Source organism: Sciurus vulgaris (assembly GCF_902686455.1).
Source record: "Sciurus vulgaris genome assembly, chromosome: 16".
NCBI classification, from domain to species: domain Eukaryota; kingdom Metazoa; phylum Chordata; class Mammalia; order Rodentia; family Sciuridae; genus Sciurus; species Sciurus vulgaris.
The window spans coordinates 16,042,724-16,064,501 of NC_136477.1; the positions used below are offsets into that span (position 1 = coordinate 16,042,724).

The 21,778-nt window shown below is 42.9% G+C and overlaps 1 protein-coding gene and 1 long non-coding RNA gene across 4 annotated transcripts in view; one reads left to right on the forward strand and one right to left on the reverse strand.

The window, feature by feature from the left end:
- LOC306646932 overlaps positions 1-21,778 on the reverse strand; it is a 332,017-nt gene that overhangs the window by 294,306 nt on the left and 15,933 nt on the right. The gene's annotated exons all lie outside the window — the stretch shown is intronic.
- Positions 1-21,778, forward strand: part of LOC306646927 (uncharacterized protein) — a 101,602-nt gene that overhangs the window by 18,239 nt on the left and 61,585 nt on the right. Inside the window, exons 1-2 of one of the 3 annotated variants that reach the window (XM_079115797.1) lie at positions 15,631-15,740; positions 17,266-18,088. The exons of the other annotated variants lie outside the window; for them this stretch is intronic. Of the exons in view, the coding sequence (XP_078971923.1) occupies positions 18,086-18,088 (3 nt within the window). The 5' untranslated portion in view covers positions 15,631-15,740; positions 17,266-18,085. Of the gene's footprint in view, positions 1-15,630; positions 15,741-17,265; positions 18,089-21,778 lie in introns of those variants that run through there. 3 annotated transcript variants of the gene reach the window in all.

Here is a 21,778-nt window from a genome sequence, read left to right on the forward strand (position 1 = left end):
GCGAATGATCTCACTGTGGTTTTGATTTGCATTTCTGTGATGACTAGTGATGTTGAGAGCATTTTTCCATGTACCCGTTGATCACTTGTTTGTCATCTTTTGAGAAATGTTCAGATTCAGTGACCACTTTTGAATTGGGTTGTTTTTTCCCCTGTTGAGTGTTTGGGGTTTTCTGTCTGTTGCAAATATTTTTGCACATTCTGTAGGTTAAATGTCCTATGATGTTTCCTTTGCTGTGCAGAAACTTTTTAATTTCGGGTGCAGAAACTTAATTTCAGGTAATCCCATTTGTGTATTTTTTGCTTTCATTTCTGTGATCTGGGTTTTTATCCAAAAAATATTTGCACTCCAGAGTCATGAAGCATTTCCCCTGTATTTTCTTTCCATAGTTCCAATTCTTATAGTTAGGTCTTAATCCATTTGGAGTTGATGTTTGTGACTTGTGAGAGAAAGTCACAAGCATCTACATCTTCATTCTTCATCTGATAATCCAGTTTTTTCATTAACATGTTGAAAAGACAGCCTTTTCTAATACATATTGTTGCATTGATAATTGTCTGTTTTCTAATACATATTGTTGCATTGATAATTGTCTGTGTGGCACTGCCATGCTGTTTTGATTACAACTTTCTAGTATGTTTTAAAGTCGGGAGCTTAATGCCTCCTGCTGTATTTTTTGCTCAAAATGCCTTTGGATATTTAGAGTTTTTTTATGGTATCATAAAAATATTAAGATTCTTTTTTTCTAGATCTGTGAAAAATGCCATTGATTTTTTTTTTTTTTTTTTTTTTTTTGGGTGCTGGGGATCAGACCCAGGGCCTTGTGCTTACAAGGCAAGCACTCTACCGACTGAGCTATCTCCCCAGCCCTGCCATTGATATTTTGATATGGACAGCATTTAATTTGTAAATCACAATGGGTAGTATGGACTTTTTTAAAGTATGAACTTTTTAACAATATCAGTTCTTCTGATCCATGAATGTATGACATTTTCCATTTTTTTGGTGTCCCCTCAATCTCTTTCATCAGTGTTTTATAATTTTTAATTTTGAGGATCTTTTCCCTCTTTCGTTAAAGTCACTCCTAAATATTTTTTCTTGGAGCTATTGTAAATGAGATTGCATTCTTAATTTTTATTTCAGATAATTCACCATAGGCATATAGCAGAGATTTTTGTATGTTGAACTTTCATTCTGCATCATTGCTCAATTCATTTAAAAGCTTATAACCTTTTTTTTTTCTTTTGGCTGATTTGGGTTTTCTATGTATAATCATGTCATCTGCAGACGATGACAATTTGATTTTTCCAATTTTAATGCCCATTATTTCTTTGTCTTGCCTTATGTCCTTGGCAAAATCTTTTTGCTGTATGTTGCATAAAAATGAAACTGGGCATTCTTGACCTGTATCTTAGAAAGCTTTCAGCTCTTCCCCCACTCAATGTAATGAAAGCTATGAGCTTATTGTAAGTGACCTTTATTATGTTGAAGATACGTTACTTTCTGCCCAATATGTTCAGCATTTTTATGATGAAGGAATGTGGAATTTAATCAGATACCTTTTTTCTTCAGTTGAGATGACCGTGTGGTTTTTCGCCTATTGATGTGTACTATATTAGCTTTATTTTTATTTTTTATAACTTTATTTTATTTAGTTTTTTTTTTTTTTTGGTATGTGGTACTGAGGAGTTAAGCCAGTACCTAACCCATGCTAGGCAGGTGCTCCACCAATGGAGCCACAATCTCAGCCGTTGTATTAGCTTTATTGATTTGTGTTTATTGAACCATCCTTGTATCCCTGCGATGAATACCACTTGATCCTGGTGGATAATTTTTTTAATGTGCTGTTGAATTTAGAGTGCTAGTATTTTGTTATTTTGCATCTATGTTCATAAGAGATACCAACCTCTGGATTTTTTACTTGTGTCCTTCTCTGTTTTAGGTATCAGAATAAAGCTAGCCTCAGAGAATGTCTTTGGAAGTGTTCCTCCTATTTCTTTTTTTCTTTTCTTTTTTCTTTTTTTCTTTTTTGGAATAACTTAAGGAGAATTGGTAATATTTCTTTAAATGTTTGGTAAAATTTAGCAGTGAAACCCTCTGATCCTGATCTGTTCAATTGAATGTGTTTTTTGTTTTGTTTTCCCCTACTTGAATCTTGTTCCTTTTTTTGTGTGTGCGTGTGGTACTGGGGATTGAACTCAGAGTTTGGTTCATGTTATGGAAGTGTACTACCACTGAGCTGCATCCCCAGCCCCATCAGTCTTGCTACATGCTTTCGGGTGGTTCCAATTTTCCTAATTTTATATATATATATATATATATATATATATATTTTTTTTTTTTTTTTTTTTTTAAGTTGTAGATGGACACAGTACCTTTATTTACTTTCATGTGGTGCTGAAGATGGAACCCAGTGCCTCACGTGCTAGGCAAGCACTCTATCACTGAGCCACAACCCCAGCCCTAGGTTTTCCTAATTCTTCCTGAGTCAGTCTGGGCAAGGTCTTGTGTCTAGGAAATTCTTCTAGATCATCAAGTTTGTTTGCATATAGTAGTTCATAACAGTGTCTAATGATTTTTTGTATTTTTGTGGTGTCAGTTGCAGCGTTTCCCTTTTCATCTCTGGTTTTATTTGCGTTTTCTCCTTAGTCTACCTGATGGTTTGTCTTTTATTTTTGAAAAATCATCTGTTTGTTTCATTGATTTTTTTTTTTTTTTTGCATTTTTTTAGCGTCCCTTTGATTTATTTATGATCTGATCTTTGTTATTTCTTTCTAATTTTGGGTTTAGTTCTTTCTCTAGTTGAGATGAGGAATAGCTTGTTTATCTGAGATTTTGTCCATTTTTGGGGGGGGCATTGATTGCTATAAACATTTGTGCTGTATCCCATAAGTTTTGATATGTTGTGTTTCCATTTTTGTTTCAAAGGAATTTTTAATTTCCTTCTTAATTTCTTCTTCAGTCCATTGGTTATTCAAAAGTTAAGTCATTTAATTTCCATGTATGTGTATAGTTTTCAAAGCTTTTTACTTTTTTGTTACTGATTTCTAGCTTTACTAAATATATCACTTTTTTAGAATTTGTTGATACTTATTTTATGACTTCTCACCTCATTTATTCTGTAGAGTATTCCATATGCTGCTGAGAAAAATTATTCAGCAGTTGTCATTAGGAAGTTTTTATAGTCTGTGAGGGCTAATTCTCTTTCTTTGTTGATTTTCTGTATGGGTGATCTGGAAATATTATGGTATTGGGTATTATTTCTTACTTTAGATCTAATACTTGGGTTATATGTTTGATATAAATATATCTGATACTGGGTGATGCATGTATATGTATATGTATATACATATTTAGAATTGTTTTTCTTTCTGAATTGACACCTTTGTCATTATCTAATACCTTTGTCTCTCTACTGCTTTTCATTTAAAGTTCATCTGAAATTAGTATGGCCACTGCTGCTTTCTTTTGACTTCCATTTATTTATGTGGAATACATTGTTCCATCCCCTCACTTTCAGTCTTGTGTGTCCTTACCAGTTAAACGAGCTTCATATAACATACTTGGGTATTTTTTTAATCCATTCATTCATTCTGCCTTTTAATTGGACAGTTTATTATTGTTATGGTAATTGAGGTGTTTTTTGTTTTTGTTTTGTTTTTTTGGTACCAGGCATTGAACCCGGGGCGCTTAACCACTGACCACATCCCCAACCCTCATGGTAATTATTGACAGATAGGTCTTACTACAGTGATTATATACTTAGTTCTCTAGGTTTCTTTATTCATTTATTTTGTGGACCTGGGAATTGAACACAGAGACACTATACCACTGAGCTATATCCTAAGCCCTTTTTGTAATTTGAATTTGAAACAGGGTCTGACCAAGTGGCTGAGGCTGGCCTCAAGCTTGTGATCCTCCTGCCTCAGCCACCCAATTCACTGGTGTTACAGGCATTCACCACCTCACAAGCCTTTTGTTTTTTAGTTTTGTTGTACTTCCTTACTGGGGATTAAACCTGGGATGCCTTTCACTTAGCCACATCACCAGCCCAGAGTGGCCTGGAATTTGTACTGTTCCTTCCTCTGCTTCCCAGCTCGCTGTGATTATAGGCGTATACCATCATGTCCAGCATACTTACTCTCATCCTGTGTTATAGACTTACTTGATGGTTAACTGAAGTATTCAAATTCACAGTTTTGAATACTTGCTTAATTTTTCCCTCCCTGTTATGGATTTTTATCTTGTCAGTTCTATGAGTCTTTCCAAAAACTTTGTTGAGTATAACAAGCCAATTTGAAATGATTGCAATGTAACTTTGTCATAAGGATTTGAATAGAGATAGACAAAAGAAGAAAATTTAGTCATAAGAAAACTCTGCTTCAGTATATTTTCTTTTTTGTACAGCATGTTTTATTTACTGGGAAAATACCTGTAAATAGCCCATCATAATCATTGATACATCAAGTGTAAGAGTTAAATTTTTCCTTTCATGTCAACATACATTATCATGTGTAAACAACTAAAGATTATTTTATCATCTAAATTTCATTTTTTATGTTTATATGTTATAGCTTTTCTTTTTGTCATAATCATAATTTATCCTTCACTCAAACAAACCAGAAAAGACCTTTTGATATTGTGAGTTGACTTTTGCCAGAGACTGCCAGTATATACCTTTGTCACATAGGATGTATTGAATTGCAGTAATAACTTCCTTCACATCACAATTGCCTATGTGGTTCATTAGTAAGAGCATTCTCCTAGAATTCCTGATAGGATTTGGTGTTTGTCTAGGGGGACAGATGGTTTTTCAGCTTAGTGAGGCATCTCCCTCTACTGGATGCACTGATAGGGTAAATGCGCTTCTGTCTCATAACCACAATAGTCTTACCTGGAAGGCTGGAATAATGGAGTGAAAGGAACTCTAATTAAATATGAGCTGAACCAATTACAGTAGTGAGAAGAGGGAAATTTTGTTCCTTTTCAAGATTCAGAATATGTTCTGTTTCACCAGTTTTAGAGGCACATGTAAGGATGTCTTTTTATTGTTGTTTATCCATTCTAGTCACTTAAGATCACTATCTCTTGTCAGATTATGTGACATAATTGGCTAGAATATGAAGTTGACTCCAGTTTTCAGGAACTGGTTTTGCCTTTCTTACTATCTAAATAGTAATTTCTTACAGTATACTTGTACAGTGTTCTCCATAAATTGACTACTGATGTGGTTCCATTCTGATAAGCCCAGGGTAAGTTAACTCATAAGTGACAAATGCTTTTAATATACTTAGTGAACTTCAAAGCTGAACCAAACCTACCTCACATATACTCACATACATTAGCCTACATTGAGTACAATCATCTAAGACAATCTTACAATAAGGTGTTGAATATCTTCTTTAATTCATTAAACATACTGTGCTGTAGGAGCCATTTTTTCCCTGCATGAGATCGTGGCTGAGTGTACTGCAGCTCACTGCTATTGCCCAGCAACTCAGGAGGCTGAAATATGAGGATCCCCAGTTCAAGGCCCTCTCACAGAAACTAAAAAAAAAGAATTCTGGGATGTATCTCAGTGGTAAAGTGCCCCTGGATTCAGTCCCCAGTGCAAAAGAAAAAAAAAAAAAAAAGTGTGATGCATATTGCTACTGGAGATTGTACCCAGGGATGCTTTACCACTGAGCTACGTCCCCAGACCTTTTTCCTTTTTGTTTTGACACAAGGTCTGGTTAAGTTTCAGACTGATCTTGAACTTGCAGTCCTCCCGTCTCAGCCTCATGAGTTGCTGGGATTACAGGTGTGTGCCACCATATCCCACTGCAAGAATTCATTCTTAAAAGTAGATCTCTGCATCGTATGTTTCTGTTTTTATTCTTGAAAATAAACTACGAGGTGGAATACTTCTGCAAGTTTTGATTAGGCATTATATGAGTTAAGTAGGTGTCTTTTTAAATCAAATTTGGATAGTAAATCTTTCATTTTGAACTATCTTGAACCCATAGTGAGTGAATTGGTATGTATTTCTAATATACCACGAAGCTTAATTTATGTGTAGTTTAAAATAATTGTGGTTAATAGGCCACTGAAGAGGAGGTTTTTTGTTGATGATTTCAAATTTCCTACTCACATATGTTCTTCTTCCTTTTATTTATATAAACATATTTGTGTAAATATACATATATTTAAGAATGTGTGTGTGTATGAGTGTATACGTTTTAAGGGAACAAATGATATTTTTACATGAATTTTATATTTTTCACTTTTATTTTTAATTGTAGGTGGACAGTATGCCTTCATTTTATTTATTTACTTATATGTGGTGGTGAGGGTTGAACACAGGACCTTACACATGCTAAATAAGTGCGCTACCACTCAAGCCCCAGCCCCAGCCCCTATTTTTCACTTTTTGATAATATATTTTCTTCAGACCAGATTTCTATAGATTTTTTAGAAAGAATTTTTTAACTCTTTCAAACAAATTGCAGACCAATTCATTTTTGCTTTTTTTTTTTTTTACTTTCACCAAATTGTATTGGAAAAATTCAAGTATATATACTTTTTTTTTTTTCGTATCAGAGTTTGAACCCAGGGGTGCCCAACCACTGAGCCACATCCCCAGCCCTTTATTTTTTATTTTGAGACAGGGTATCACTACATTGCTTAGGGCCTCACTAAGTTGCTGAGACTGACCTTGAATTTGCAATCCTCCTGCCTCGGCCTCCTGAGCCATTGGGATTACAGGCATGCACCACTACACTCAGCACTCAAAATATATTGATAATAATGGAGTACTATTTGGGGTGGGGTACAGATCTATTGAGAGAATGAAGTTCTCAAATAATAATTCCCTTCTCTGAGAGTCAAAATTAGACTTCCCTATTATCAAATTGATGACAGATATCTGTGAAACCACTCTTAGCCAAGGGCCATGCAAAATCAGATTGCCATATTTGCCCTGCAGATCATATAGTTTGGTGAGACATTTTTCTTTCCTTCCTTCCTTCGTGCTGTACCACTGAGTTATGTCCCCAGACCTATTTCATTTTGATACAGGTCCAAGTTGTCGAGGCTAGTGTCCTGCCTCAGCCTCCAGGTAGCTGGACTTTCAGGCATGTACCACTGGCCCAGCTTACTAAGACTTTTTTACTGGGGCCATGGAAGGAGTTCTTGCTTGACAGGCAGGTGCTTAACCAGAGAGCTCATTGGCATTATGCTCCTTCTCAACTATAGTTATGGGGAATCAGGTGTGGAATTTGCTAGCATCTGGCTTGGATCCCACTGACATCCTATTAGCTTGTAATTGAACAAAACATCTCCACACAACCATAGAGTAATTAACGTCTTTGAGCCAGCTCCAAATAGTTTCTTGTGCGGGTGCACCGAGAATGACCTCCACTTTACCTTTTTTGCTTATTATGGCTCGTTACCATATATAGTCATACTAGCTGCATAATTATATGCCAATGAGTTGAATAGGGTTCGTGAAGGCACCTTCTTTCCAAGGAACTTCATCCATAGTCAACCCCTGTTATGTCCATAATTCTCCTGAATGACCAGCGCCCTTCTAGCCCTGGTGCTGCTCAGCTTTTGAGTGTGCCTGCACTCTGTTCCTATTTTGTATACCTTTTCCTTTGCAATGAAACGGTTGGTTCTTTTTTGCAGGGGATGGGATTAAACTCAGGGGCACTCAACCACTGAGCCACATCCCCAGCCCTATTTTGTGTTTTATTTAGAGACAGGGTCTCACTGAGTTTCTTAGTTGCTCTCCATTGCTGAGGCTGGCTTTGAACTCAGCAGACTTGTTTCTCAGCCTCCCTAGCTGCTGGGATTACAGGTGTGCACCACTGTGCCCAGCTGTGAGACAGGTTTTTTTTCCTTTAACCTGACCTGTCCTTAAATCCAGTGGCTCAGGAGGCTGAGGCAGGAAGATCACATGTTCAAGACCAGCCTCAGCAACTTAGGCTCTAAACAACTCAGTGAGATCCTGTCTCAAAAAATCAAAAAGGACTGGGGATGTGGCTCAGTGGTTAAATGCCCCTAGATCAGTATAAAAAATAAAATTATTTTTAGTGATGTGGTCAGGAACATGGAAAGATTTCAGTGGAGGTCTGCTCTGTCTCTGGTCACCTGCAAACCCCTAACTGGTGAAATCTTCCTTCACCAAGCAGGTGGTAAATTAAGGGCAACAGCACAAACTGGTGAGTGGACAGCTTTTTTCTAGAATATTCTCTTTAGTTTGCCATCTCTCCATTAGATAAATTTGCTGCCCTTTTATTTTTCTTGGCCTGTTTTGTCCCCTTAAGTCCTTGCAGCCTTGCTTCTAGTTTAGAACGCCTGTGAGTGCCTGATCCTAAGCGTTCATTCCTTCCAACTCAGGAGGAAGACTTAGGAGGGGAACACCACATGTGTGCAGCGCCCTCTCAGGGAAGCCCCAAAGTAAGACTTTGTTCCTGGGTGGGAGGAATATCCCTGGCTCATCTGGGCAGGCAGGCACAGGATTGATCACCCAGTGTCTTGAGGGCAAGGAGACATGTCCATTATATTAGTTTGAAAAAAAAAAAGGCATCCGGAGAAAAACCCACCTGATGCTGTGCAGTGTGTGCTGCTCACACTGCTCTGACCCAGAAGCTCAACCTTTTCTCGCTTTTGCATTTACTTTCAAAGGCTTGTTACTAAGCTTTTTGCACGATCTTTTTTTCACATTCCATGGTCACCTTTGCAATCACTCCCACCCTGATCTTACAGAAGGTAACTCTCCCCTCTTACACACCAAAGGCCTCTGCCCGTGACTCATTTTCTGGAAGATCCCTGCTCTCACCTCATCCTGTAGTTAGCTTTCCTGTCCCACCTCCTCTCTTGCCTGAAGCCGTTACGGCACTGGCAGACTTGGCATCCTGGATTGCTCTGGCAGTGGTGTTGGGATAAGACAATGGCTGAGTCCGAAATGTATTCCATTAGAAAACTCCTCTTTTCCTCAAACACTCTCACCACATATTTGGGGGAGCCTTCAGGGTATTTGCCCTTTTACCTTGCTGAACTATATAATTATGCTTTCCTGGCCGAGGACAAATCAAAATGATTTCCATCACTGAAAATTACAGTCTAGATTCTTATAGGGCCACCCAGCCTGACTCATTCTGACAGTTCTTTTTTCAAGAACCCTGATGGAGCTCAGTGGCTCTTGAAAATGGTCTTTGAGAATGTTCAGCAGATCCTGGGACTCCAAGAATACTTGGATACAAAAATATGTTTAGGGATGCCTACCATCCTTAACCCTCAGGAGGCTGAGAGGAAGATCACAAGCCAGACCTGTGTAGGCCAGATCCACAGTAGTTTGTTCTTGAGCTTGGTCCACAGGGGCAAGGATCTCTCCAGGAGATCAGCATTTCTCTTTTTTTCTCTTTCAAGCACTAGAAGGTTGAAGTCCCAGCTCATGACCAAGCTGTGATTTCTCAAAAGGAGTGATGCCTCACCTCACCGGTTCTAGCCAGTTCTCCTTTGGGGTTTTGTTTGTTTTTCGTACTGGGATTTGAATCCAGAGACAGTATACCACTAAGTATATCCCCAGGCCTTTTTATTCAAGGCAGATCTCACTAAATTACAGAATGTCTCACTAAGCTGCTGGGACTGGCCTTGAATTTACAGTCCTCTTGCCTCAACCTTTTCCAGTTGCTGGGATTATAGGCAGGCATGCACCACAGTGCCCAGCTCCTTTTGGATTTCATTCTGAATAATTGAGATATTCTAGAAGGGCTCTGGTGGCCATGATATATAGACATTGACGCCACATACAAGACAGACTAACTGATTTGAAAAGTAAGCCACAGGTCAAGGGAAGTCTCAGCTACATATATGGTGAATGGCTCATTGTTTAAGGCTGACAGACTCAAGACAAAGGCTCATTTTGTTTAGCAATACTGCAAGATCTCAATACAAATTGGGAAGTGGGGGAAATCTGACCTCCAAATGGGACTCTGAATTAAAATACAATGCTAAATTGACTCTTCTCTGCAAGGGCGAGGAAAAATGGACAGAAGTTCCTAATGTCCAGACCTAAAGATCTCATACCTGAACTCAAAGCAGGGTAGTCTGTGGTCATGCCCCTTGACAGAAGCCAGGAGCAGAGCTTCACACTATGGGGAGTCCCAGAACCCCTACCTGTGTCCACTCCAGGAAATCTCCAACACGTGGGATCACGTGGGTACCTTTCCCTTTCTCTAGTTTAGACTTGATGCAAACAAAAACAATGACTGATGAGATTGAGGCAAATTGATGAATTCTAGGTGCTGTGACCCTAAATCTTACCTGGGGTGACCTGTTTTTAGTGTTGTCCACCTACTGTACCCTAGAGGAAAAGGTTCAGGCCTGGGCCAAGACCCAGGCTTATGCTGATAGTGTGGTGGCCCAGGATTTCCATCAGGCAGTAGGAACTACTGCAGGACACCCAGGATCCTAACTGAATTGATCAGGTGGGGCTTAGCAACCTTTCTCATTGGAATCACAAAACTCATTTAATCAAAGAAATGGAAATGTGCATGAGCAAATGAATATATTATGAAAAGGTCACAGGAATAACTCAGGAAAGGGATGGAGTTCTTTGCTAATCTGCATGTAATACCCTGATTCTTCCATCACTAAAACCAAATGCAGAATATCTTCTACTCCAGGGCTTCCATGGTTTGACTTGTTTACCAGCGGGCCTGGATGATTCACTGTCTCCCTGACCTCAAGGATGACTTCTTTCCCTGTTCCTTTGTACTCGGACTCACAGTACCTGTTTGCCTTTGAGTGGCCTGACACTGCCCCACTCAGTACACTCGGGTGGTGCTGCTTGGTGTACTCAAGCACAGTTCCCACCTGTTTAGAAATGGCGTAGCAAAAGAACTGGCCTCCTAACCCTTAGAGACAGAGCTCCCTTCAATATGTACACAATCTCCTTATTTGCAGCCCCACGAAAAACAGTGTCAGTTCTTTATTTGTTTTTTTTTTTTTTTTTTTGTACCAAGGATTGAACCCAGGGGTGCTTAACCACTAAGCCACATCCCTGACCCCCCTTTAAGTATTTTATTTAGAGACAGGGTCTTGCAAAGTTGCTGAGGTTGGCCTTGAACTTGTGATCCTCTGCCTCAGCCCCCTGAGCTGCTGGAATTACAGATATGTGCCACCACACCTGGAAGTTCTTAATTTCTTAGGGGTCTCAGTGCCCAACTCTCCCAATAAAAAGTAAAATAGTAGGCTGTATCCTGCTACCACAAGAAATACCTTCACCCCTGAGACCCTTGTAAAGGTAGCAGCACTCTGAGCCAAGAGACAACTTAGGGCCTTCCTAGAAATGACTGCATTTTATAGAAGTTGGATCCCTGGTTTTGGACTCGGCCAAGCCACTCTGTGAAGTTACTCTTGAGTTCCGACTGTGAGCTGCTGGACTGCACAGGGAAGCGAGGCTTTTCACATGCTCAAGGGCTTGCTGCTATCCGTTGCAACTTTGAGGATTCCTGACTTGGATGAGCCATTCACCTTATTAGCTGAGACTCCTCGACCTGTGGCTTACTTTTCAAATCAGTTAGATTCTTCATCCTGTGCCTGGCCTCAGTGCCTGTGTACCATGGCCACAGCAGGCCTTCTGGTGGAGGAGGTCATTAAACTAACCCTGGGATACACACTGGGGGTCTGATGGAATCCCCCGTGGTGGTCACTGCTAAAGTTTTCCTAACTCTGAACCTGGCAACCCTGCTTCCCACCCAGAGGAAAAGGTGACTTCCTTCATCCCTGAGTGCAGACCCCAGGGCAGGTTCACCCTAGCAGGCCTGGCCTCCAGGATGGGACCAACCTTTGACCAACCCTCATCTGGACTTGTTCCCACTGGAAAATAGTTCCTTGGGGAAGGGAGCTTGGAGGGCAGACTGTGCCACTGTTCTTCCCCAGGAGGTGGCTCAGGAAAAACCCCTTCCCCCAAGCCCCTCAGCCCACGAGGCTAAAGCCCCTTCCTGGGGCTCTGCCATTGAGGAAAGATGCATGAGACTTCATCTACACTGAGGTGTGCTTTCCTAAGCCTTCATGCTCATGTGACAATATGGAAGGAAGGGGGACTCCTGGGGGAAAAACAAACATGGAAAGGTGGCCATGACACTGTCACCCTTCTGGAAGCAGTGTGGTTACCCACAGAGGCTGCAGCCATGCAGGTCAGGGGACCCCGAAAGGGTGGCTCAACCAGAATGCAGGGAGTGCCCTGGAGGATCCCAGTGCTTCACGAATGGCCTGGTGTCCTGGCCCCAATCTTAGGTGTCACCTGCTCTTACTCAAAGATGAAGGAGGAATGAGCAAACAGTGGGTACGGAAGCAGCAGACAGCTGGGGGACTAAAGAGAGATCCTGAAGCATGACTGCATCAGGCTGACCAGTGGGAATTAAGAAAGGAGGCCAAGAATCGAGCTGCTTAGGGAGGGAGGCACTGATGACACTGGCCACTCATGCCTTTGCAGGGAAAGTTCTTGTATGCCACTCGAGAGGTGACAAGCTAGCCCCTCACCTGGTAATAGCCTGCAGGGTGGGGCAGTGGGCAACCAAACCACCCCCTTTACCTAGCCCTCTGCCGTAATGGGGTGCGTTCCCCAGGGAACATTGGCAGCTAGACTCCCCCACATTTCTTCCCCCTGCAAGGATGTAAACACCTTGGTTTTGCTGACATCTTTTCTGGGTGGATAGTAGCATATCCCACCTGAACCCAAAAGGTCTAAAAGGTCACTAAAGATCTGTGAAAGAAAACCATCCCTCAATTTGATCCCTGGGTCACTCCAGTGTGATCCTGCCTCGATCTCCAGTGCCTCATGGGCATTGGGAACCACTTACATCTCTCTCCTGTGTGGGATTGAACCCAGTACCTTGTGCATGTGAGGCAAGCACTCTGCCAACTGAGCTACATCCCCAGCCCATCCACTTACATTTTTTAAAAAAAGTTTTGTTTTAGTTGTAGGTGGATACAATACCTTTATTTTGTTTTTATGTGGTGCTGAGGATCAAATCCAGGGCCTCACATGCTAGGCAAGTGCTCTACACTGAGCCACAGCCCAACCCACTTACATCTTTGCACCTCCTGGCTCCTGGAAGGGGCCCGTCTACTGATTAAAAGCACTGGCAAAGCTGACAAAAAACACCCAAACCCTGGTGACAACCTTGGTCTTTTGGGCTGTGAAGAATCAGAACTCCCCAAACTTCCCTCCACCTGAACCATCGTCAATACTCTGTGGGAGACCCTTTGTGACCTCATGCTGTCACTGATCCTAAGATACAAGAGGTGATCAGAAACGTGATTAATTTGGCACTGCTGCAAAAGGCCCTTGGAGTTCAGAAATCACATCTTCCCAGCTGCTGACGTCACCCCCACTGCTCCACAGATTCAACCAGGGGATGTCATTTTTAAAAGACTTGAAAAGGGACTCAACCTGTCACTCCCTAGACAGGAGGACTCCTTCCAGATCACACAGGGACACCCCGAGGGTTGTCAGATTCCGGGGACAGACATGACAGGCCCACTTTTCCAGGATAAAACCTGTCCCTCTTGAGCTTTTACAGCCCAGGACCACTTGCCACCAGGGAAAGAGAGAAAGGATGGCTCTTCACATGAGCCTCTGGGAGATGGATGGGACCTTTTCAGAAGTAACAAGGGCCCTGTTTAAGCTGCTCCCCTGTGTACGACGTACCAGGACTCTTGCTCCTCTACTCTATGGGACCTGTCCTTTTGGCTGTGGGGATTGCCCCTGGCTGGGGGGGTCTCTCTTGGCATTCCCAGTCCTCTCCCTCCTCCCCTGGGCTGCCTGCTGGGCTGCTGTGAAGCAACACGTATACCAGGAGGAGCCGCTAGATGGCAGCACGTGCCCCTAACTGCGCTCCTGTTGCTCCTCCCCCACTTTCTCACTGGGGCAGGGGGGTAACTCTTCACCTGTGGACTGGAGACAGGATGAGAGGGAAGAGCCTTCCTCTCTAACATTGGATTTGCCCTTATCAGCTCACTCTGGGGGAGACATCAAGCCAATATTAAGGGGTATTTGGGCAAATGAGACTAACATGATTCTAAATCTCCCTTTGATGGCTAATGCCATCCATCCAAACCCAAGAATTAAAACTCACCTCCTGGACACCCCCCATGGGCTTTTTAGCCTTTGACTTTGACCTGGTGAATAATGTAGCTGGGTACAATGTCAGCCACTTCGGGAACTCTAGATGTGAACTTCTAGATGGCTCCATTCTCATGGTGTTAAATACCTCCGGTACCATCTTTCCCTGCTGTAAATGTGTAGATTCCTGCTGTAACAGTATACTTAGTCGAACTGCCCCAACACACCTGTCAGCCATCCTTCTATAACATAATTGGTTTTTCTGAGTGTATCTGTGTCCCACCCACTCAGTAAAAGCACAGGGGAGATTTGCCACCATTGGGGAAAATGGGTAACGAGTTTACATTAGCCAGAGTATTAAAGTCCTTTTAACAAAGAGGACCCTGTGTCTGTTGAGCAAATGAATTAGTGCACTTCACTGGCTCCTAAGATAAGACAGATGTTCCTGAGCCCAGTTTTGTGTGCTTACCTGGGGGAATGTTGTTCATGACAAGCAAAAAACCATGGTGACTTCCATGAGGCGGAGACTGTACAGAGCATCTTTGAAAAGAGGTGATTCAATCATGGGAAGTAGGATGTATTGTAACTTAAGTAGACAAAATACGTGTTTCCTCCAGTGACCCCTGAGACACCATCTCTATGCTACATAGGCACCTGGGAAGGGAGGTCCAGGTCCACCTGCAGCTGGGGAATCACCTGAATTGCATCACTATCTGGACTGGTGAGAGGAGTGACTTGCGGGCAGTGACTGACACATCAGAGCCACAGGAGTCATGGCCATCAAGCTGCACAAGACCTGAAATTGCTCCCTACATCCTTGGACTCATGAGCCCAACTGGTGATAGAAAATAGATTATTTCTTGCCTCAGGAAGGTGGACTTGAGCTCTGGCAAACACGTCCTGCTGTTTTCATGTCTGGACACAAAGAAACTAGAGCTGATAAGGTTTTAAAAAATGATACTTGGCTGCCAACTGCTACCCAAGTAGTGCTGGGCTCTGTGGGAAACTATGAAGCTTCCCTGCCTAACGTCACATAGCTGTTCCCACAGCTAGGACTCTTGGTTGCTATATTTCTGTCATTGGCCCTAATCATCTTTATCTGCTGGTAAGATATGTCTCTTCTAGGGGACAGAAACTCCAGATCAAGGAGATGCTGGCTCACAGACATCAGATTTCCTACAGCAGAGACTCCCCCAAACTTCCCCTCCACCAAGTCTAGGTAGTCAGACACCTTTGATTCCTGGCTAGGTAGGGACATTGCCCTCCAGCCAGAAGCATCTCTGGAAGATGGACTGTTCCCTTTATCAAATATTAAGAGTAAGTCTCTGAGGAAGGGACTGAATGAGACAGGAAAGGGGGAGGTAGGTGCAGGCACAAAGTCTTGCTCAATGGTCTTATGTGACAGGCAGTTGCTTAAGCACAGAAATCTTGTTGGCATCAGGCTTCCTGCTTAGTTCTAGGTATGGGGAAGTAGGTGGGGGTCTTCTGACATCAGGCTGCCTGTTCATCCACAGGTATCTCACCTGCATCTGTTTGGAGAAGACAATACTCTCCCTAGCTTCAGAGGGACCGCACATTGAGCAAGCCCGCAATTGTTTCTCTTGGAGGTGCACCGAGAAGCAAGGTCTCTACATTTTGCTTATTATGACTCATTACCATATGTCCTCACACACCCTGTAGCTGCATAATTACACGCCTATGAAGCTGAGTGGGGTTCCATGAAGGGACCTCCCTATTCCAAGGAACTTCATCCATAATCAACCCCTGCTTGTGAATATTAATTCCCCTAAATATGATAGTGAGACCAAAATATAGTCGACCATAGGCAGTCAGGAAGAGTTTCAGAGAAGAAGAGGAGGAAGAGACCATGCCATCCTGACCTGGGCGATATCTTGTTGCTGCCCTTGACAGCTTCAACTGCAACAGCAAGTCCTGAGTTACTCCTCCCCCTATCCCTAGCAACATCAATCACAAAATCTCTAAAGCACTTCATCTTGTGCCAGCAAATCCTCACCCCAACCCTTATGCTAAGAAAAGCTTAGAAACTACTCTCCATATTTGTTGAAGACAAAATAGAGTTGATCAACCCCCTTTTAAATCCTATGTTACTTGTCATCTAACCAATCACCTATAGGGACAGATCAAGTTCATAAGATACTCTAGACTACAGACACCCATTGGCATCCCTCCCTCTATGGGAGCTCTGCCTTTTTTTCTTTCTATTAATGAATCCTGTTGCTTTGCTCTCACCCTTATGTCCAGAGATATCATTCTTCAAGTCATGAGACAACCCTGACCCATGCTCTGTGTTACAGTATTCCACAGCCTTTCTAAGAGCTGCAGAGCCCTGGGAAGCAGAAGCCCCTTACAGGTGGTCTTGGGGCTGCTTCCTTTCTGAGGTTGAGGCTCTTGTTTCACTGTGGCTGTTTTTGAGACAGTGATTTGGGAATGTAGCTTGCTGGAGTCAATCTGTAACCTGTCCATGTGGAACAGGATTAGAGAAACAAATTTAGAGATGTCCTGCAGAAAGGGTCATGAAAGTGACCCAAGGTGAGCGTGTCTGTGGTGAATATTCAGGTTTGGAAGGATGGAAAGTTCCGCGCAATGAGGAGGGGACAGTGGCATGGCGACTCCCAGAGTGAAATCCTTAGGCATCCTGCCTCAGCACCTGGGAGTGTCCCATTCTGAAAACGGATTCAGCAAGCTGTCAGTCTGGCCCTCAAGCTTGGGAATATGCTTCATCTTCTGAATCCAAGTTTTTCTGTGGCCTCAGGTGGAGCAGGCTGGTTTCTGAGTTCAAATGTTTCCTTTTATTCCCTCTTGAATTCTTTGTAGAAACTTGCTTCCATGTAACTCCATTTTCCCCCTGAATTGAATAACTGCACTTCCCTGTAGGTATGTTTTTATTGTCTTAGGTAAAAATAGGTAGATAGACAGAAAAGGCATAGGAGAGCTTGGCTATGCAGCCAGCTGTCTCATCCCAGACATGACCTCTGACAAGAGGCACTCCCTCACTCCCTTCTGTTCCATTTTGTCCTGGCAGTCTGGGTAGATGTCCTTTTCTTTTTTGGTACCAGGGATTGAACCCCGGGGGGTTTAACCACTGAGCCAAATCTCAAGCCCTTTTTTTAATCTTCATTTTGAGACAGGGTCGAGCTAAGTTGCTGAGACTGACCTTGAACTTTCGATCCTCCTGCCTCAGATACCCAGCTGTGGGAATTACAAGCATGCGCCAATGCACTTGGCGAGATGCCCTTTTTTGATGTGGGGTGTTATCTCCATGGATATTGTTTCTGGAACTGCCTAAGTACAGTTACCTCAATTAGAGGGAAAGAAACAGGAAGAGCCCACTCACTTCAGTGAGAACACAACACCAGTTCTGAAAACCCAGTATTGAATTCTGCTTAACCAATTGAATCCCAAATTTTCAATTCTGCAATGAATTGAAATTGATTTATATAAGTCAATATTACTTAATATTAATCTCACAATATGGTTGTATGAAAATGGTATTTTATAAACTGATGTTACATTTTGCATACTATATTTAGTTTTTGTAGGGGTTCCCGCACCTGAGAGGGCGGACCTAAATGAATACATGCGATTATCCCTCAGGTTAGGTCAGGTTCAGGCCCTGGAAAGAAGCTCAGGCTAGGATGGGCTGTAGCTGGAAACCATCGCTTGGGTTCTATTCACCCAGGAGGGAGGTTTTCTTCTGCTGTCAGGGCTCAGGGGCGGCGGGTCCTGAGTCACTAGCCAATCAGAGACATGGGGTGGGGCTTCAGGAACTGTCCAATCAGGAGCGCCGCTGGAAGAGGGCGGAAACCTTCCACTTAAATTTTCCTTCCTAGAGCTGCCGCAGCAGGTGTCCGGCTCTGCTGCGTAGAGAATTAAGTGGCTCAGGCTGGTCACTGTGACCTCCGCCCTCTGCGGGCTGAGGGCGACCCCGAGATCCCCAGAACTCATGGAATGGTGAGTGTGGAAGGCGTCGTTCCGGAGCGGGAGCGGGTCTCCGTGAGCTGAAGGGACGAGTCGCTGTGGAAGGAGCCGAGGCTCCGGCGTCCCTGCGACGTCTGCGGTCGAGGCCCGCTGGCCGGCTCGGCCCTGGGTCCTGCGGGGCCGCTTGGCCGGGCGGGAGCGTCTGTGGGCCGCGTGGCCCCCGCAGCCCCGCGTGTCCCCGTCCGCGGTGGCGGCGGGAGGGTCGCGGGGAGACTGGGACTCGGTGTGAGGCTGACGCGGGTGCCCAGTGCGTCCCTGCGCCTCAGGGGGACCTGGTGACCCTGAATTCCGGAACGCTGGGGAGCCGGCTCTAAAGCCGGGACTGCCCCTCAGCCCGGGGCGTGTGGGGCCGGAAGCGAGCAGACCCCTAGGTCCTCCTCCACGGGGCCTCCTGAGGGGAGGTCGGCGCCCGGCTCCGCGGTGTGAGGACAGATGCGAAGGGAGGAAAGCAGAGCTGCGTGTAGGAGTCGAGCAGCTGAGGGGAGCCCGCCGTGACGTCCGCAGGCTCCTCAGCGGTCAGCGGAGGAGGACCTTCTCCCGAGAGGGGCGCGGAGGGCGCACCAAGAAGGTGGTAGTGTTGTAGGATAGAAGAGTTGGACATCTGCGGAATTTTCAGGACCATGTTTATTGACTGCAGGGCCCAGAGAGGCTATCGCCTAAAGCATTCTGGTGGGCGGCAGTCTGGAAATTCTTTCCTTTGTGCCCAGTGAGAGGGGGGGTTTACAGGTCTTCATGACAGGTGCTTTTGTTCCATTTTTGAGACTAGAGGTTTTGCTTTTTTTTTTTTCCCTGCAAACCTAGTATTTACAAAAAGAGGCAACTACCAACCGCAGTGCTCTATACAGGTTTTTTCCCCTCTTCTTCTGATATCCTGTGTAAAAAGCTTTCTGAGAAGAGGAACTTATGTGTTACAAATATGGGGGGGTTCTCCTTAATTATGGTAAGGGTCTTCGGGTGGGTGGGGTCTCTGTCCTGCTTCAGTAGATGAAGGGAGGACGGAGGGTGGCAACATCATCTTGGATCTGAGAATGTTCACCCTTATGTCAGCCTTTTGTCGTTGGTGGTGGTGGTCGTCATTTGTTTTGTTTTTGTTTGATACCTGCATTGAACCCAGTATCCTTAACCACTCATCCATATCCCCAGCAACAACCCTTTTCTTTTTGGGGGGAGGGGAGGAGGTACTGGGAATTGAACCCAGGGGTGCTTTGCCATGAGCTACATCCCCAGCCCTTTTTATTTTTATTTTGAGACAGGGTCTCACGAAATCGTTAAGATTGGCTTTGAACTTGAGATTCTTCTGCCTCAGTCTCTTGAGCCACTAAGATATCATGCTTTTATTGATTACCTCTGGCTTTGAGCATTTTTCTTTAGTGGTCTTTCATTCTTGTGAAATTGTTTGTCTCTTTGTCATACTTCTTGTTCTGTATAACTATTGTTTTTAATTTGAAATTGATTTTTTTTACTTGATATATAGAAAAATGATGGATTTTTGCATGTTAAGCTAATGTGTGTTTTTAAACCTTGCAATACTCCAGTATTAATTCCAGGAGTTTTTGTTGGTTCTTTTGAGATGTTGAAGGTAGGTGATAATGGCCTGTGTGAAGTCATTTTTAATGTGTTTTGTCTAGGTCTCATTGCCTATCATTTGAATTTCTTATGCTTTCTCTGTACCTATTGATTTGATCTTAGGGTTTTGTTGTTGAGCTTGTTGAGGTGATCAGTTACATGAGTAGACTTTTAAATGTTTTGTCATTCTTATAATAGGGGTTGGGGTTGTGGCCCACTGGTAGAGTGCTTGCTTAGCATGTGTGAGGCACTGGATTTTATTCTCAGCACCATGTACAAATATATGAAATAAAGGTCCATTGACAACTAAATATTCATTAAAAACCTTATAATAATATAATAATTTCTACTTGGTTTTTCGGGATCATTTTGTTTGTATAAGGATAGATGTAATTTGCCATTATTTGTTGAGTTTTTCTGTTTTCGGTGCAGGGGATCAAAGCAAAGGCCTCACACATGCTAGGCAGGTGCTATACCTCTGAGGTAGGCCCTGCTAAAGATTTTTTTCATCTTTATTCATAAAAGTTGTGTCTTCACTGTACTGGGATTGAAACCCAGGGCACACTCACTAAGCTACACTCTCTATCCTTTATTTATTTATTTTTGTTGTTTCTTATAATGTCTATCTAGTCTTGTATCATGACACTCTGGGCCTCATACATTATTAAGTAGTACTTTGCTTCTATTGCCTGGAAGACATTGTACTGATTGATGTTATTAAATGTTAGAATAAGCCCAAGTACTGGTGGGCCTGGTTCTCCCTATTGTTGAGTTGCTATTGTTTCAATTTCTGTAACAATACAATACAATAAGAGCCTTATTTACATTGTTTATCTTTCCTCATGTGAGTGTTTGTGGATTGTTTCTTTCCAGAAATAGGTTGATTTCTTCCAAGTTATTTTTTTGTGCTTTAAAGTATCTTGTTCTTCTTTTGCTAGTTATTCCATGTGGTACATTAAACTTTTGAGGTCTTTCTTCTTTTCTAACATATGCATTCATTGTTCTAAATTTCTCCCTATGCACTGCTTTTTCTATATCCCACAAGTGATGTTAAGATATTTGTTCATTTTCACATATTGTGAAATGCTTGAATTTCTTTGCTGTTGTTTCCTTTGATGCATGTGTCATTCGACCATGTGGTGTGCAATTTCTTGGAGAGTTTCTTGATATGTTTATGCTATTGATGTCTGATTTCATTTCAGTATGGTCTGAACATGGGCATCTGTATATGATTTCTTGCTGTGACCCATACAGCATCGACAAAAGATCTCGAGTAGGGGCGAAAGGAGATGGAGAAAGTCACAGAGACAGAGAACCTAGAGATATTTTTAACCAAAGCTGGAGCCAGGTGGGACCCAGAACTAGCTCTTCAACTTTATTATATAGGGACTCCTAATCAGGAAGTTTAACTATGGGGACATTGTAAATTGTTCAAGGGTTGTGAGTTATTAAGAGGCTTCTTTGTGCAATAAAAAATTACAGAGCTAGAAAATTTTGAGGCTTGTCCTGCTGTACTCAGAAAACCCACTGTACTTGAACATTTGGTAACTGTTAGCATCAGAACCAAGTGTCAAGGCTGTTGACATCTTGCCTTTTGGCAAGGAATGTTTCCCAGGCTTGGCTTTTTCCAACACTGCAGTATCAGCCAATGACCAGGGGCTCATCTGCTCTCCACAATTTGTGTTCCTTTAGATTTGTTAAGGTGTATATTGTAGCTCAGAACATGGGCCGTTGGTGAAGGTTCTATGTTGTGATAGAGCAAAATGGGAACTTTAGTAGTTTAAGAGGTAACAGGCTGTGGTTTTGCATGCTGACACCCAGAAGCTCTGCTTACTGACATTTAAACGTAGAGGCTTGTGGTGGCTAAAGGTACCTGTAAAAGATAACCACAGTAGCAGAAGCAGGAAACCAGGCCATGGGGACAGAACATTCCCACTTTAGGCTTAGTGCAATAAAAGGCCCTAAGCTGTATGAGCTAAGAGTCCCTGGGCTGTTGACAAGCTTGCACCCCTGTAAGAAATGTAGAATGCACCTTCCAGTAGAATGGCACCAAATCCCTTACCTTGATGTACCCCAATTGTGCTTATGTATAAAATA